Source organism: Cynocephalus volans, chromosome 12, assembly GCF_027409185.1.
Source record: "Cynocephalus volans isolate mCynVol1 chromosome 12, mCynVol1.pri, whole genome shotgun sequence".
Lineage (NCBI taxonomy): Eukaryota > Metazoa > Chordata > Mammalia > Dermoptera > Cynocephalidae > Cynocephalus > Cynocephalus volans.
In genome coordinates this window covers 89,756,842-89,775,320 of record NC_084471.1, presented here as the reverse complement: position 1 = coordinate 89,775,320, position 18,479 = coordinate 89,756,842, and the positions used below count along the sequence as shown (strand labels likewise).

General features: G+C 33.8%; 1 protein-coding gene across 2 annotated transcripts in view; it reads right to left on the bottom strand.

The window, feature by feature from the left end:
• The window catches only part of SOX5 (SRY-box transcription factor 5), a 338,183-nt gene that overhangs the window by 117,766 nt on the left and 201,938 nt on the right, over nucleotides 1-18,479 (bottom strand). For both annotated transcript variants that reach the window (XM_063075388.1, XM_063075389.1), the window contains exon 6: nucleotides 6,121-6,241. In XM_063075388.1, the coding sequence (XP_062931458.1) occupies nucleotides 6,121-6,241 (121 nt within the window). The remainder of the gene's footprint in view (nucleotides 1-6,120; nucleotides 6,242-18,479) is intronic.

The window sequence follows — 18,479 nt, the reverse complement described above, 5'->3', positions numbered from 1 at the left end:
AGCAAGAGCTGGTCACAATAATTCTAATATACACAACACAGAAGCCTGCAGATATGATTACATCCTCTTCTCTCCACTTATTTACAAAGAACCTACAGTATGTGACCTCGACAACACGTTTCCTGTTTTGCCAGTTTGATAAATGCATACCATGTCAATGGTTTTTAGCTTGTGATTTGGTGGTTGTTTCAGCACTGATTGTCAATGACCTGCATGTCAGCTGACAGTTAAATCATAAATTAGCATACAATCTCCTAAAATGCCAGACACATGGACCCTTTGCACAAGAGAGATATGATGGAAGCCACATGATACCCCCATTAAACAATGGAACATGTGACATTAACTAAAAACAGGAATATATCAGCAAACATGCCTGAGGAATTGTATGGTATTTAACTCCTAAACATTAATTTTATTGTGGTGTATAAGGAACTAATTAACTGAGAGTTTCCTTTTTTATTGGAAGTGGAAATACTGTTCAGAAAACTGATGAAGAGTAAATACAGTATATTTTAAGTTTATTAAGCTTGGTTCTTCGACTACTATTTATTTTAGCTAATCTCAGGGGGCAATTAAATATTTCAATCAGTAACTTTATATGGCTATTTTATTAGCATATTTCCCCAAAATTAATCAATGTGTTAAAATGCAGAATGAGCATGTGAATATATTTCTAGTTTCATACAGCAAAAACAGTGACTAAGTACATTTTCTAAACATCATATGAACTTTTCCAACATGAGCTCTGATAAACAGACAAGTGGAAAATGACAATGAAAAAATTTAAAACTTATTGATTATAATTAAAAGTTAAGGTTAAGGTTATAGCAAATCAAATGTTTCCAATAGAATGGTACTACTTTTCTGTAAACAGTTATTTTCCTCAGTCAGAGGAAGCCTCATTCAGGTGTGCCAGAGGGAGCTTAATCCTAGGTAAGATATGAAATGCATTTAAACGCTAGGTGTGGTTTTAGAATCCTTTTTTTTTTTTTTCCTTGAAGCAGGATTTATGTTTTGCTGGCATTATTTATCTTAGCACAGTAGTTATCATTTATAAATAACCTAGTAAGACAGGCAAGTGTTTTATATACGATCTTATTTAATCTCTGTAACAAGGACAAAGTAGCAGAATTCTGAGATAAAAACGTGATTCCAAGTCCATGCTCTCTCATTCCAGGTACCTCTCCTTTTTTTGGTCACCGATTTCAGATTGGGTTGATTAAATAAAAACAAACAAAAAATTCAATGCTTGAAATCATATAGACAAAGGAAACAACTGGTACAGACAAATGAATCAAGTGATTTTCTTCACAATATTGTATATAGCCCTGTAAGTGCAAAATGAATTTTGTCATAATACTGTGTTCTGTGGTTGGCAATATAATAGGTCAACAACAGTAATTTCCAGGTTAAATAAAAGAAAAGGTCGCCATAATTTTTTAAATGAATATATGCTATACTAGACCAAAAATTTCCAATTTTCTTGGAGTAAGGCACTATCAGTGGCTCAATAATTTTTCATGGTACCCTTAAGACAAAAGAAATATCCAACCACTCAATTTCATTAAGTAGTAAAGTCCAAACAACTTAATTATGGTAGTTTACATAGTGTCTGATAGATACTTCCGTATTTTCTTTGAAATTTAAAAATAACCCTTGTGCCCCTACAAATTAGCTACAGCATCCTGGGAACTTTGGGACACAGTTTGGGAACCATGTCACTAAGCACATGCCCCCCATGGGGCAAGACTGTATCTATAGTTTATGTGACACATTCAATTTGACACTTTTGGCTAAACTATCGTCAGCTCTTTTACAACTGTTTATTTTATACAATATATAGAAAATGGGTTATTTTATTGGATTTTGTCTTTCCTGCAGGTTTTTTTATTTCCACATAAAATGTCCCCTGGTCAAAATTTCTAAAGCATCCTACAATTACATGACTGGAAAGTGTACATCTAAACAGAAAGTAGGACTGCAGTCATCAGTAATAAGAAAAGCATCCACTCCTCTCATTTCTGTCTGTAAATTATATGCTCTGAAGGGACAGCACTTAACCTGAGAGTGGGGTGGGAGGAAGCTGTGTGTTGCAAAAAGGGGACTGGAGTTGGAGATAAAGTAATACTGAACAAATTTATGCCCTTCAACCCCCTTATCTAAAAAGTCTCTCTCAAGTCTAAAATGTTGGCCTAACACCAACACGCACATTCAGAATTATTTTCCTCCCTTTAAAGTAGAATTTTTTCTAAGATGAGCAAATTCAAAAGAGGTAACTTCCTGACTAAAACTGGTTTGCAGGTGTCAAAGGCATTTTAAATTTTATTTCAAAAATATGTACCTGACGCAAGCTTCACAGCTCACAGGTTGAAGTCTTGGGTTAACAGGTTAGGATTCTACTCGGACTTTCCAGCAGAGGCAACTGGACCGTGTCCTTGGACTATTCAACCCCCCACCGTGTACTTGAACTGATTCATATGTACACCCAGTTATTTCATAATCCAGAATTAGAGCCTTAGCTACTCAGTTTCTCAAAATTATTTAAAGGGCTGTAATGATTGTTTTCTGATTAAAATGAGCCATTATTCACAAATATAATTTAGGATTGGGATTTATAATTACGTGTTATAAAATATGGGGTGTGTTTACATATAGCAACCTAGCTGACAGTTATAATAGAACTGCCGAGTTAAAAATACAGATTATTTGACTAATTTTTTCCCTGAATAAATCGATCTCTGAATGAAATAAACTGATTAAACCAGTGTTTTTACATAATTATTTTCAAGTTCTCTACATATTGTGTGTATTCATGTGTGTGTGTGTGTGTGTGTGTGTGCGTGTGCGTGTGTGTGTGTGTGTGTATCATGCGATCAATAATACATCATTATTCTCACTTCTCAGGAGTTTGCAAATATTTTTAGATTTTAAGAAATAAGTAGGAAAAGCAATAAGTAGATATGTGTCCATGAAGACATGTGGTTTTATGCTTGATTTCATTAATGCCAAATGCCAAAACAGAATCTGAGATTCTGGTAAAAAAATATCAATAGTAATCTGGGGTACATATTCATGGATAATAGTGGACTACAACGTTCCTTAAAACTTCTTTTCTATTTAGCCCATTTGCTCTGAGGTCTCTGGCTGTGTTAGTATTACCTTATTCTTATGCTGCTTAATGGTATGCATTCTAGTAGCTAAGAAAGATCCAGCATTTTGTGTCTTCATCCCACACCATATTTCTATCACTATTATTTATTAAAAGAAAAATATCTTTATATCCAACTAAAAGCTTCTTTTTCAGAAAACAGGCAATGTTAACTCAATCTACAATGGTTAGATTCCTCAACCTGTGTATTTATTTTTCCCTTTTAGGAACACTTAAAGATTCTTCTCGTTTAGTTCCAGAGATTTTTAATTTATTTTATATATTTATCAATACACATAGTCTAAACAGGAATATTTATCATCAACCTTTTTTCTATTTATAATAAATAGATAGAGAAAATCATCTGTTTTTTAATGGCAACAAATAGTGTACCGTTCATATTTAATTGAAATTAAAATCAAGATGGATTGGCCCATCTCTTTCATAGAGAACTACATAATACCACTCAAAACAGGCAACCAGAGAAGTCACAAGTGGTAGACAATTATGGGGGGAATAGAATAGGAAGTCCCACTAAAGAGAGAAGATAATATCTTTTTCCCTACCTCTATTCCTTTCCTGCAATGTGATTAGGGAGGAAATGGTCCAGACTATTTACCACTTCTACTCAGCTCCTCATTCAAACTGACTCAAAGTGCCAGAATGTCAAAAAGGGTGGCAATTTCTTTTGCTACTGGCTTCTGCTTAGTTCTACAGTTTGGCATGACACCAGTTTCAAGCTTGCCAGCAGCTGAAGAAGCTTTATTCTATTTTATTTCCACGGTTCCAAAAGAAGTGGTTATCATTTATAACTTTAAGCACTGAAGGTATGAATATCAAATGGTTAATATACTAACAACTTTAGAAAGGGAAAATTTTCTACATGCCACATTACATTAACACTGAACAAAAGTAATATGCCAACTCTGTCAAATGGAAGTGAGAGGCAGAGTTATTACTGACCTTTTCCAGGCCTACAGTTATGCTATTGTTCATACTCAGTGTGGTTTTCCTCTTCACCACAATATTTGCTAATGGGACTTACTTCTGCAGTTGCTTTAAAAAACTTTTTTTTTTTTTGGAAAAATGGCAGAACTGGTCTATATGTATATGCTGCAGGTGCAGTCAGAAGCAACTAATGATTTTTAAAAGTGTATTTTTTTTTTCACTTTAGTAACCAAGGTTACCAAAAACACATTGGCAACATGCGTTTAACGTGAAAAGTAATTTCTTAGGATAATGGGAACAAAACAAAAAACTTTTATGATTAAAAACTCAGAATTCTGTGTAGCAACAGAATTTAAAATACTATTCTTCAAATTTAAATTATTCTCAGAATTTAAAATATTTAGAATAAATACAGTCATTAATCATGAAAGAAATTTGGTGTGTCTGGATGAGTCGATGATCTACAAAGGTAGAATGATGTGGTAAATAATATTAAATGAGTAAGTTAAGGGTCCAGAGTGAGAACACCATTTTAAAACATAGGAAACCAAAGTCAAGACAAAGATTTGCAAAAACCCCAAAGAGCTAAATACCATACAAGAACACATTTTTACAGCCCTGAGTTCAGATCACTTTTATCTGAACATCACAACTGCAATCTACGCATCTCAATTGGCTCTGTATAATTAAAACAATTACATCCCATTTCTTTGATATGATATAGAGAAAGGTTTAAAGACTAGAAATAAATTTTGAAATCCCAGATGTGAAAATTCACATCACCTAATAGGAAACCTAGAACTGATTTCTAGTAATGTTGGACAGAATATCTCCAATGCAATAAATACTAATGCATAGCAAGATGCTAATGGGAAAATTTATCAACACATATATGTGTCAGAATCCAATGGAATTTAAAAATAATATTCTGTATAAAATTAAAAATAACATTAATTTTTTTCAGTGGAGCTCTACTTTTATCAATAAAGTGTTTCAATAAACTTGCTTTTTCTATATTCTTTCTGGCCATGGTAATGATGTTCCAGAACATATTTAGCTTAGCAGTCTAGCCCCTCTTTACAATATGATTTACTATTTTTATCTAATAGAATACAGTTGGCATTCTGGCTATTTAAATTTTTTTAAGTGAAGTATTAGTTTGTTTCCCAGACTAACAATGTGTGATTTAGATTTGGGTAAAAAAGAGAAAAAAGCATAAAATCACAGACGTCTAAATTTAATAAGCAATATAAACAGGTATCTTGGCATAACATCACTTAGTGCAAAACTGTCCTCTATATTGCTTGTAATGAGTGTTCATTCATTCATTCAATAAATAGGTGAATTTTGTACTAAGAAATTGAGATAAAACAATGAATAAGATAGAATCAGCAACTGCCCTCATAAGGCTTACAATTAAAGTGAAAGAGAAAATACACAGGATCTAAAGGAGGCAAGAGAAAGTGACTTAACTTAGGTTAGGCAAATGCTCCCTGATCTGAGTTGGAAGAGGTTCAGAATACCAAAGAGAGTGAACACTGACAATACAAATCAAGAGTCAAGAAAGAGTATGGTTTGGTCTAAGAACTAAAAGAAGATCAGTGAAAAATTAGGCTGTAAATATAGGGAGGAGACAAATATTGAAAGGCCATCTAATTCACACCAGGAAATTTGGGTTTATCTTACCGGGCACCGAAAATTTACTGAAAAGCAGATTCCTGTCTTATTTATGCAAAAATAAAATGAGCCCCCAAATTATATTCATATTTTAAGAATACACTGGGAATAATAGTTATGAAACCAAATTTCAAAGGGCAAATATTGGCTTCAGAAGCACAAAGTAATCTAAGCTTTAAAAAATACCAACACAAATCCTTTCCCAAACCTTCTGTGTGTTTCCTCTTTAAAATAAAAATGCTATATGGGTGATGTCATTTCTTGGTGTGGCAGTAATATTAAACTGCCTAATTTAAACCCATTCCCATCCAACCATTCCTAAATGAAAAATCAATGGTACTTACTACATCCAGCCTTATAGCTGAAGCCTGGAGGAAGGAGGAATCCTTGCTGGGCAGCTGCAGCCAGTGTCCGTTGATCAGGAGGGAATACGGGAATCATTAATGGCGGCAGCTGACCTTGAACCTGCTGAACGTGATAAAGCGAATCAAAGAGAAGAAGTTCTGGTGCTCCATGCTTCCCACCCTCCTTATTTCATGATAAAAGAAAATCATTTATTCAGTTCAAAATACTGGCATAAAAACTTGCTAGAACACTGGGCTTCAGGCCGTGACTTGAAACTGCTTTAGACAAGAGAACCAGAAAATCCTAGAGTTGAATGTTATTTATTGTTCAACCTCTAACCTGATGAATACTTTCTCTACATGATATCCTTGACAGTGATGAAAACATCACTACTTTGCATGACATGTCTTTTTCTCAGTGCACTAATGTAATAGTTACATTATTCTACACAAAGAACTGAAATCTCCCTCTGTAAATTCCACCTGTTAGGACTAATTCTACCTTCTAAAACAAAATTAACTAAACCTGTACCATTTTACGTCTTTTGCATCTTCATAACTTGATGATAAATTCTCATGTTTACATGTAATACAGAAATTTTAAAATTCATGAATAATAGACCTGAAAGCAAACTTAGAGAACAACTAAAACTTTCCTGTTTCTTTACAGAAGAGGTAACTAGTGCCAAAACAGAACTGATTTGCCCATGGACACAGAATTAGTCACAACTGGGTCTAAAATCCAGTGTCTTGAATCCTGTTACAGCCTCTCTGCACAATACTTTTATCAGTGTCTATTCTTTATGAAGCATTTGAACCATTCCTCAAACTACATGGCCTCTATGTGGGCTGCCATCTTTGGAATACACTCTAATTTGCTCATGTGACTCTCAGAGGTATGAGGTTCACATAAGTTAACCAAGCACAATGGAATCACTATCGTCATTGAACCAAATAGGAATTTCTAGAAATATAACCTAATGTAGTCATTTCTGTGGATATGTCGCATTATTGACTAAGAGTTTGTCATTAACTAAAACACCTAGGATTTTTTTTTCATCAATATTTAAGCAAGATATCCCTGGTGAACATGATTATTGGTTAGTATTTGTCACTGGATATATAAATGAGAATTTAGGATCATGTTAAAAATCACATATCTGATACTTTACTCTCCTTCACTAATCCTTCCACACACTATTTCAGTTATTTGAAAAATATTTAGTAAATACCTACTATATGAAAGAAACTGAGCTAAGCAGCAGAAATATAGTAGTCAACATGAAAAACGAGGTCCTACATCCATGAAACTTTGATTATAGTGGGGATGATGGTAAAGAAAAAAAAGCAAAACAAACACAAAAATAATTACAAATTCATTCAGTCACTAATCCTAATGGCACCACTGAAATATCTCAGACCTGTTTTCCCATTTTCCCATTGGCATTACACACTGCTAGGGCTCTTATTATTCTTATAGTTCTCATAATTTCTTACTCTAAAAGTCCACCTTCCATTTCTCCTTTAATTCATCTTTTACAGTAAAGCTTCAAGCTATTTTTGAAATTATGGTTGATGAGTGTGGGAGAGGGGGCAGTGAGAACTGAGAGAGGGAGGATGGGAAAGTGTGTGTGTGTGTGTGTGTGTGTGTGTGTGTGTGTGTGAAAGAGAGAGAGAGGGGGAGGGAGGGAGAGGGGGAAAGGGGGGGAAAGAGAGGGGGGAGAGAGAGAGAGAGGGAGAGGGAGAGAGTGAGAGAGAGGGAGAGAGGGAGGGAGGGGGGAGGAGAGAGAGAGAGAGGGAGAGACGGAGAGGACAGAAAAAGCACTATAACAATGGGAAATCTGATGTCAGCAACGACTCCAAATTGGAAAGCATCTTTTTTGCCAAAAGGATTTTAAACCTATCATTGTCACCATAGTGAAACTACAAAGGTAATGACAACATCTAGGAAACAAAAAGACAGTGTATTAGGGTTAGAGCTGAAGGTTTGTACCACTACAGCCAGAATTTTTTGAGCATACTGGAAGAAAGAGAAATATTATGAGGAAACCAATTGATTAAAGACTAATCTAAGACTGCACATTGAGCACGCATGTAGGAAGGAGTTAAGTAGCTAAAAGAAGAGGCGGACATTCCAAAGCAAAACAGCAGGGCGGAGGGGGTGGTTCAGTGCAAGAAGGATGTAGACAAGAATAACAAAGAAACCAACTACAAACTCTGTGAACTGGCTCCACTGGTTAAGGGTTATCACCAGCTACTATATATTCTTTATATTTCATTGTTAGTAAGTTATTATATTTTATATAGCACATCTCCTTTCCATGACGCCATTGGTTATAAGATGTATAATAAATTTAATAAGAGCATTTGGAGTTAAGAAGAAAAGGACCTTCAAATTACACATACACAAGAAATAGAAGAGGCATCCAAATTTTAGATACATTAAAATATGAGAAAAATTGATTTCTAGAATTGCAGAAACAACAGGTTCTTGTTTTATTGCGGTAGTTCTCAAACTTGAATGTATATTAGGATCACCTGGCAAACTTTGAAAAATCCCAATGCCCAGACTCCTTCCCAGACCAATTAAATCTGAATCTCCAAGGGTGAGACCCAGCCATCAGCATTTTTTGAAGCTGCTTTTACGATTCTGGGTTCATTGAGAAGTGCCTTTTTTAAAGAACGCTTTCAGTCACTGTCAACAAATGAGTTTGACTTTCACAAAGGACCTTTAGGTATATAAGTAGTGGAAAGGTAGATCCCATCTGACTATTACAGGTTCTAGTGCCCACAGGGATAAAATCAGATATTAAGCTACATTCCTCATAAAATTCCTCCTAAATGAGTCTTATATTTATACTTTATATGCCCCTGTTGTTTAAAAACTTTTGATGGTTTGCTTTTACCTGGAGAATAATGACCAAACTCCTAAACATGGTATTCAAGATTCTTCACAATTTGTACCCAGTATATCTTTCCAGATATTTCTACTGCCTTCCCTCAAATATCCTCTACTCATGTCCCAATGGATCATGAAGAATTCTTGCATACTCTTGTGCTCTTCCATGCCTGAATGTGTTCAGTAGTATTTTCTCTCTTGTTTTAGGTGCTTTCTCTTCCTTTTTCTTCCTGGAAAAATTCTATTCATTCTTCAAAAGTTTTTGAGATCCATGTAATGTCTTTGCCTATGAAGGACTCCTTTCTTATGGTACCAATTTTCAGGAAGAAAGAACTATTACTTCTTTTAATTTCATAAAGCTAATACAATACTTACTGTATTGAATAATAGTTATTTGTATAATAGTGTGTCTTTCCTATGACCTATGAGCTTATTTAGGAAAAGGGCTATAACTTATTTCTCACTGTATCTTTAGAACTCAGAAGCAAAAACTATTACATGTAGCAACTGTTCATAAATAAAGAAGTGGAATGAATTATATAGTCCCATCATTCTAGATACTTCATGCATCAACTCCAAATGTCCACAAAAGGCCTGTGGACAACTAAGTTATCTAACGACCAGAAAGAAATCCAATTTCACCAGAGAAAAATAGCCTGCTAATGTACCAGTTGCTTTGTGTTTCTACTTTTAAACCATGGCTAAATGGTCTTATATATTATGATATATCCGTGATTTTTGGAATGATGCATGCATAAAGAAATACAAGTGATCCAGAAATATTAGAAATTTATTATATATATCTGTAATGGACAGACATGCCTGTTTATCATGTTCTACTGTCATGCTGTTTTAATTATTATAGCTTTGCATTATGTTTTAATAATAGGTAAGGCTAGAACACTATCATTACCATTTTCTTTCTGAAATACTGCCTAGATATTTTTACATTTATTTTTCTATATTAATTTTCAAATATGGAATTTCTATTTGAATTTATTAACCTGATACCTTAATGGTCAATAGAAAGTTATGTATTTCAATTTATTCAAGTCTTCATTTTCTTCATTTAACTCTTGCAGTTTTCTTGGTAATTTTATTTCTAAAGGTTTTTAAAAAAAAAACAATTGTATTACTATTGTATAGAGAATGTTTTCTTGATTCCATTGTTTGACTGTTTATGGTTTGTACATAAGGCAGTTTTCAGTCAAGATAATTCATTTTTATATTAATAATTTAGAATATTTTTTCAGATAAAATTTTTAGTATTGTAAGGAATAATTGAATTTTGGGGCTTTCATTAAGTCTGTGTATTCTAAACTTTTGTTTCATTATGAATTAAATTATTGAAATGTATTTTGCTTTAGTATTATAATTTGATTTAGTGTCTAAATTTTTCAAGATCCATGTATAAAGAGTAACAGTTAAAAGCTAAGAAAAACCCTACAGATTATCTAAGACAACTCAATCATTGTGCTGATAAGGAAATATGGTGTAGCTTGGCTAAATAAATTGTTCAAGATCCCAAATTTGGATAAAAGCAAAGTTAACACTGATGCTACATTCTTCTGACTCTTCATCTAGTCTCTTTCCTCTACACAGTGGGAAATGCGAGGATAGGTGGAGAGAGGAACTACAGGGGCAAAAAAAGAAACTAAAATGTAAAATAAACTTAATTTCACAATCCCAATGGTGGGTTTTCTTTAGAATATCATAAAATAGATTGCAGAGTGCTGCACTATTAATATTCGGAACAAAGTAAATAGTAAAGTGAATACAGTCCAAAATTCCCGCATGCAACTAAACACATCTCAAAATACAGTTGATCCTAATTACTTGAGGATTCTGTAACTGTAAATTTTCCTTCTCACTAAAATTTGCTCAGATCCCAAAATCAGTACCAATAGTGCCTTCGTGATCATTTACAGATATGCACAGAGCAGTGAAAAATCCTTTTGGTAATTTGACTATTTTAAATACACGCAAGCATAGTGCTTAAGTGCTGTCGATGTTCCTAAGAGCAAGAAGGCTGATATTTGCCTTGCAGAATAAATAGGCATATTAAGTAAGCTTCATTCAGGCATGAGTTATAACAATAGTGCTGCTGGGTATGAGTTCAATATCAATGAATCAATAATAAATATTAAACAAGGTGTCTTTAAACAGAAGCACACATAAAAGAGGTTATGTAATAATTGGCTGATAAAAATATGGTGACCAGAGGCTCGCAGGAACCTAACTATATTTCTCCTAAGAGCAACTGTTCAGTATTCATTAATGCAGTGTTCGCTGCAACTTCATAGGGCATAACTAGTGTGAATAATGAGCATCAACTGTACTATTGTTATATCTTAAGTAATTTTCAGCTCACTGCTGCAGAAATTTTACCACCACTTGGGAGAAAAGAACACATCATACCAAAACAATATAATGTTTTCTGGACAAATTATAAGATTATTTTGTTATAGGGTTAGTAATTCATTGTATACATTTGCTAGTTCTTGCTATTTCCAAATTCTAATCACTATTAACCTCATTTCTTTTCTTTCACTTAATGCATGGAATTCCCTTTAAACTGCTAATTAAGGTTTAAAATGTGTGACATTTATAATTAAGTTTTAATAAACTATCTTGTCAAAAATATTATTCTTTTTAATAGGAGGCATGTTATTCATAAGTTAGAATAACTCATAATAAATTTAAGAGGCTATTTCCTACATTTATTGAACTTTAAAATGAAATATGTGTACAAGATACTGCATACAGTCTCATCCTCTAAAGATTTATGAATCCAACACAAATCAACTACATTATCACACTTATAAAGAACAAGTAGCTACCTATCAATTATTCATAGTTAAATTTTATATATTATGCAAATATTCTGTTGTGAAACCATTCAGTTGCTTCCTGAAATTAATATATTAAATAGGTGCTTATGATGACTAATTTGGCTTCTAGTTACATGGGTCTATTATTAGTTTATGAATTCAATCAACACTCACTAAGCAGAATGTGCGCTTTTAGGTAACTAGGGGTTGAAAGATGATTCACATGCATGCCTGCTCTCTAGGAGCTCTGTGTAAACGTAGCAGAAAGAATATTTTTGAGACCAAAAATAATCTCTCTTGAAATTGTTAATTAGAAGATGAATGAAAAACATCAATTCTATTAAAACAGAGGGTAGAAATCACATTTCACAAGGTAGAGGACTGAAAGACAAGGAAAAGGAGACAACAAACGTAGATTTGTCTTCAGAGAATGTAGATGAGTTGAGGAGAGAGATTTGATAGCAGGTGCAGAGGGACGGAAGGCGAAAGCAAGGCTTGCTTTGGTAACAGAGTTTTGAGCACATTTACTGACTGAAAGGAGCAAATAGAAATGGAGTATTTTAAATATAGAAAAGAGAGAAACTAACTGGTGGACCAAAACTCCAGAGGAGGCTGGAAGGCAAAGCAGAGAGATGGGGGGTATTGGTTTTGAATGGGAGTGGCATGTCATCCTCTGGTCTTGATGAAAGGAGCTGTACCAATGGATAGAGGAATATATATATATATACATATATATACATACACACACATTTTGTAGGTAGGGAAATGGAAGATCAGAAAATTCAGACCTGACAGAAGGCTTCTCAATGATAAAAGCAAGGTCATATCCTGAAAATGATGGAGATTGGGACTGAGGAACGGAGTTGGAAAAAGGTGAGGAAGTTTTGGATGGCCACTGTGAGACATGAAAGAGAAAGCAAACCACAGACGATTAGAAAGAGTGACAGAAAATGCGAAGACCTCAGAGGAGACTGCAGGAATGATAATGCTGTCAGACTTCCTTTTTCTGTGATTTTGCTCCAACAATGCCTAGTCACCGTGGTTGAGGATCAGAGAAGGTGAATTCCAGCATTCAAGTTGGGGACGAGGAGGGGATTGGGGGTATTTCAGCCAGAGTGGGTTATGGGAAAATCAAAATTGTTGCTGATCAACAAGGGACTTTGGGCTTTAGAACCGGAAGAGGACCCTGGAAGGCATTACTAGACTGGGGAAGATACGAGAATCAAGGGACTGGAGGGACTCTGTGTGAGAGCTCAAACAGCACAAAGTTATGGTAGGAGAGTTGTTTACATTACGTACACAAATGTTAAAATGAAAGGCAGCGCTATGGTTTAAGTCAGCACAATCACAAATAAACTGTAATATCTAAAACTTTTTCAAATGTTCCTCAAGAGTTTAGCCTGATGAGTGCTACAGTGTTCAAGCACACACTGTCCTAGGGATTGGTTCACCTACAACTGAAATTCAGTCACCTTCAGTGGGGAGCATAGCAGCTGTTTAGCAGCCCACAGCAATACTACACAGCAGTTTCTGAGAAAATGAAGAATATAATATCCAAATGAGATTACAAGAGGGGTTTAGGTAGGCAGGATATAATTACCCAAACTGGAGTAACCAGGATAACAAAGCTGACTTTCCACCATTAGCAAGAAGAGGCATGGGATCTTCAATGACCACTAATAGTCTGTGATTTTTCATTTCGTATAAAAGAAAGTCGATTTATCAGTTTATCCTACTCAACGCAATGATCTTTAGAAAAAATTAAAAATAAAGGAGTCAATTTATCTTCCAATTAATCTACTAGGAAGACTAAAGAAAATCTCATGGAGGGATTTAGGAACATAAAAACATTGTAAAAATTGCAATCCCTGCCTCTCACTTCCCAACAGTCACATTGGAGTTGTATCACCTCTAATTTCATTTGATTCAAGACAAAGACAAAGTAGCCATATTCTTTTAGAACAAAAATGAACAGCCATGTGGATTTTTTACATAGTACTCTTCTTCGGCAAAAAGCCACAGAACTTTTTTTAAAAATCGTTTCCAAGGATGAAAGTGACTTTGCCAAGCAAAGTGGCTTCAAAACAGGCCTCAAAAATACTAATAGAAAGACAGATGGTTCTACTAAGAGCTTGGCTGCCAAAATGGAAAAAAAAAAAAAAAAAATTAAAAAAAAAAAAAAAGAGTGATGCTATTGAAGCTGACTGCAAAGTTATCTGATGACTACAAATACTTTTGTCCCATTACAAGTGCTAACTCTGCCTCCAGGGCTGATATAGCCAAAATACTAAACTTCCCTACATCCAATCCCCCTGTATTCCCACCCCTCCTAAGTAAAACCTGTCAGTGCCAAGCCCCACAAAACAGCACAAGCACGCACTTGATTCTGACTGACTGCTCTGCAGAAGCAAAATATTGCATTGAAGAACTCCTATTTAGGAACAGACCCACAAGGAAAATTGCCTTTCTTTTCAAAACTGCCTGTCACATTTTCTTTTTCCTAATTCCCCTTTTCCTCCTCCTCCCTGTCACCAAAGGGCCCCTGGGCCCTATGAGTTTAGATGATACAAACTCAATTTGTATAAAGAAGGCAAGAAGCAGCACCACAGAGAGGTGAAGATAGTTTGCAAGGATAGAGAAATAATCCAGTCAAGACACAGTGCAATTTTCTTTCGAAACTACTACTATAATAATACCTCCACTTTATTTCCTTCAGGGCAACTGTCATTTCTTTTTAACCAGATTGCTACTAGATATAATAGAAACTGAAATGTTATATGGTCACTGACTCTTCCTTTCAATGGCTCATTTCACTACCGCATTTTTACTTTTGCATGATGTGTTTATTGTTGGCTTTGTTACTAGGATACCACCACTTTCAACTAATGTAGAATCAAGACCTCTGTTACTTTAAGGTGATAAAACTTCATTCTTAATGCTACGCAGGTCTGACTTAAATATTCTTCTTGTCTAATGGTAGACATTATTTTCAAAACTTAAGCATTACATTTTTACAAAGCACCATTTTAAAATATTAAATTCATGTCAAATATTAACCAAAATGATGACTTTTTTATAAATATAATACATGCTTTAAAAAGTATATTTGCTGACTTCAGGAAAAATCTCTATATTAAAAGTTCATAATGATAGAAACTTAGCGTTGGCAAAAAACATGGTATAAAATAAGAAAGCAATTGTGAAAGTGCACGGGACAAACATAGCTATGTTATTTGCCAAGGATAGTTTTAAGAAGAATTAAAGAATTCAAAAAGGTCATGATTAAAATATGCCAAACAATGCATTATTTAGGATTTGGTTATCATCCTAATATCATTGCTATTTTTTACAGCAATATTTTACATAGTTGTGCTTGATAAAAACCAAAATCTTTCATTATGATACAACTTTGTTTCCTCAAATGTGTGTGACTATTTGTTTTACTTATTGTGGTTCATGACAAGAAAACAGCATGGCTGATATGAGTATGCATAGTTGTCTGATCATGTGTACAGAATAGGGCTTTGCAAATACTAATACAATCTTATTTTATAATATGCATCACTATTACAATTATCATTTATAAGAGAATGAAAGAAAACATAAAAGATAATGATTAATATGAAATATTTTATAGTTTTAAATTATATTTCTCAGTAGTCCAAAGTCAGAAAACTCAATAAAAATTCACTATTTATTCATTTTTGATTTATAATGTTTTGCTCAATGGCTTATAATAAAAGGTTATTAGTGATTTTTTTCTCATGTAATATAAAATTCATAAGAATCTCAGTATTCTTACATTGAATCTCAGTTCAACATGTTTTTTTAAAAAAATTACATCTGAAAAAATTATCAACGGGGGGAAACTGAACTCAGGTGACTGTTAAAAGGTACAGGGTTTCTTTCAGGAGTAGTAAAAAATATTCTGGAATTAGTGGTGATGGTTGCAAAACATTGTGAATATATCAAAACCACTGAATTGTACACTTTGAAGGGGGAAATTTTATGGTATATATGAATTACATCTCAATTTTTAAAAAAAGCAAAAAGTACTTACAAAAATTCATAACTTTATTACTGCCTAAAGCAAAATTGAGTGTATTTAAAATAGACATCATATTATATTAGAATTCATTCATTAGTTCATTTATACTTTATCCAGCCTCTTGTAGATCAGTAAGTCGGGTGTTGTTATTTCCAATTTTATTAATGAGGAAAACTGATAGGAAAACAAATGGTTTTGGGGACTTACACATGAACACATAGCCAAAAATTCTTTGATTCTTCTTAACAATTTATAAAACAAAATATAATAATTTCCTGAAATAAAATACAGGTTTACCTAAAGAATACAGAAACACTGCAAGAAAATAAATTCCTAAATATTTTCTCACTGTAAAATTATCTTTCAAATATAAATTCTATTATATTTTATGACATTTTTATACCAAGGGTGGCATTTTGACTGATTTTTTAAAAATTTCCTTTGTATATTACATGTTATTTTGCTTTATATCTTCTGAAAAAATGATTTTTTATGTTTTTTTCTTTTCTTTCTTTCTTTCTTTTTTTTTTGCAGCTGCCCAATATGGGGATACAAACCTTTGACTCTGGTGTTATAACACCATACTCTAACCACCTGAGCTGTCTAACCCATTTTTCACATGTTTAATATGTGTACATATTACTTTAATAATCTGAAAATTGATCAGAAAAATGGAGATGCAACAGAAGAACATCATAGTATCTGCCATATAATAAAAGGATATTTAACACATGAATTGCCATTCTGCATTAACTGCTTGATAGACCCTATCCTAAAGACCTTAAATTGTTTGTTGTGCTTGCCCACTTTGGTAGAAAATAGGGAAAAAAAGTCTGTGATATTTGACTAAAGAAGTATTGAAAATAAAATGTAAAGTTTTCACTCCAACAGAAGCTAATTTTCAAAAAAAAAAACATGTCATATTAACATTTACTTCAAAGTTTCCTGAAATCACTTCCAATTACTTTTACCTTTATTTGTTTATTTCTTGCAATGTTTCCTACACCACTAGAATTTATTCTATGCAATGAGCACTGGATTACAGAATCTTTTAACATTTTCTATTTCTTGCCTATGTTGGTTTACTCTTCCTCACTAGAATTAATATTTTTTTCAGTCAAAGAACTCTTGTTCATATACCTGTCCTCAAATTGGAGACTATGTGGTATAGCTGAAAACTTCACCTGACTTAGCCCAGAAATAAACTCAAGCATATACAGTCAACTAATCATCAACAGGGACACCAAGAACACAAAATGGGAAAAGGACAGTCTCTTCTATATGGTGCTGAGAAAACTAGATATCCATGTGCAAAACACTGAAATTAAACCCTTATCTTACATCGTGCACAAAACTCAGATCCAAATGGATTAAATACGTAAATGAAACCATAAAACTCCTACAGGAAGACATAGGGGAAAAGCTCCTTCACATTGGCCTTGGCAATGATTTTTTGAAAATCACACCAAAAGCTCAAACAACAAAAGTAAAAACAAGCAAGTGAGACTACATCAAACTAAAAGGCTTCTGCACAGTAAAGGAAATAACAAAATGGAAAGGCAACCATGGACTGGGAGAAAATGTTTGCAAACTATACATCTCATAAGCGGTTAGTGTTCAAAACATATAAGGAACTTATACAACTTGACAGCAAAAGCAAAACAAAACAAGCAAACAAACAAACAAAAAAGTTAAAAGTGGGCAAAGGACCTGAATAGACATTTTTTCCAAAGAAGATGCAAAAATGGCCAACAGGTATATGAAAAGGTTCTCAATATCACTAATTATGTGGGAAGTGCAAATCAAAACGACAATGAAATATCACTTCACCCATGTTAGGATGCTTATTATCAAAAGACAAGAGATAAATGTTGACACTGGTGTAGAGAAAAGGGAACCCTTGTATGCTCTTGGTAGGACTATAAATAAATATAGCCATTATGGAAAACAGTATGTGGGTTCCTAAAAAATTAAAAATAGTGCTATATGACGCAGCAATTTCTCTGCTGAGCATATACCCAAAGGAAATGAAATCAGCACCTTTTAGCAATACCTGTACTGGTATGGTCATTGCAGTATTATTCATAGTGAGCCAAGATAAGGACACAACCTGTTTGTCAATGGATGAATGGATAAAGAAATTTTGAAATGGATACACACACACACAATAAATACACAATGAAATATTATTCAGCCTTAAAGAAAAAAGGAGATTCTGCCATTTATAACTTGGATGAACCTGAAGAATATTATGCTAAGTGAAATAAGCCAGATGCAAAAAGAAAAATATTGCATGATCTCACTTACACACAGACTCTAACAAGAGTAGAATACATAAAAACAGAAAGTAGAATGCTGGTTAACATGGGCAGTGGGGTGGGTGGGGTGGAAATGGGGAGATGTAGGTCAAAGGGTACAAAGTAGCGGTCATGTAGGATGAATAAGTCTAGAGCTCTAATGTACAGCACGAGAACTACACTAAAGAATATTGTATTGTACACTAGAAATTTGCTAAGAGTAGATTTCAGGTGCTCTTACTATAAAAAAAAAGACAGAGAGGTGGTGGATATGTTAATTTGTT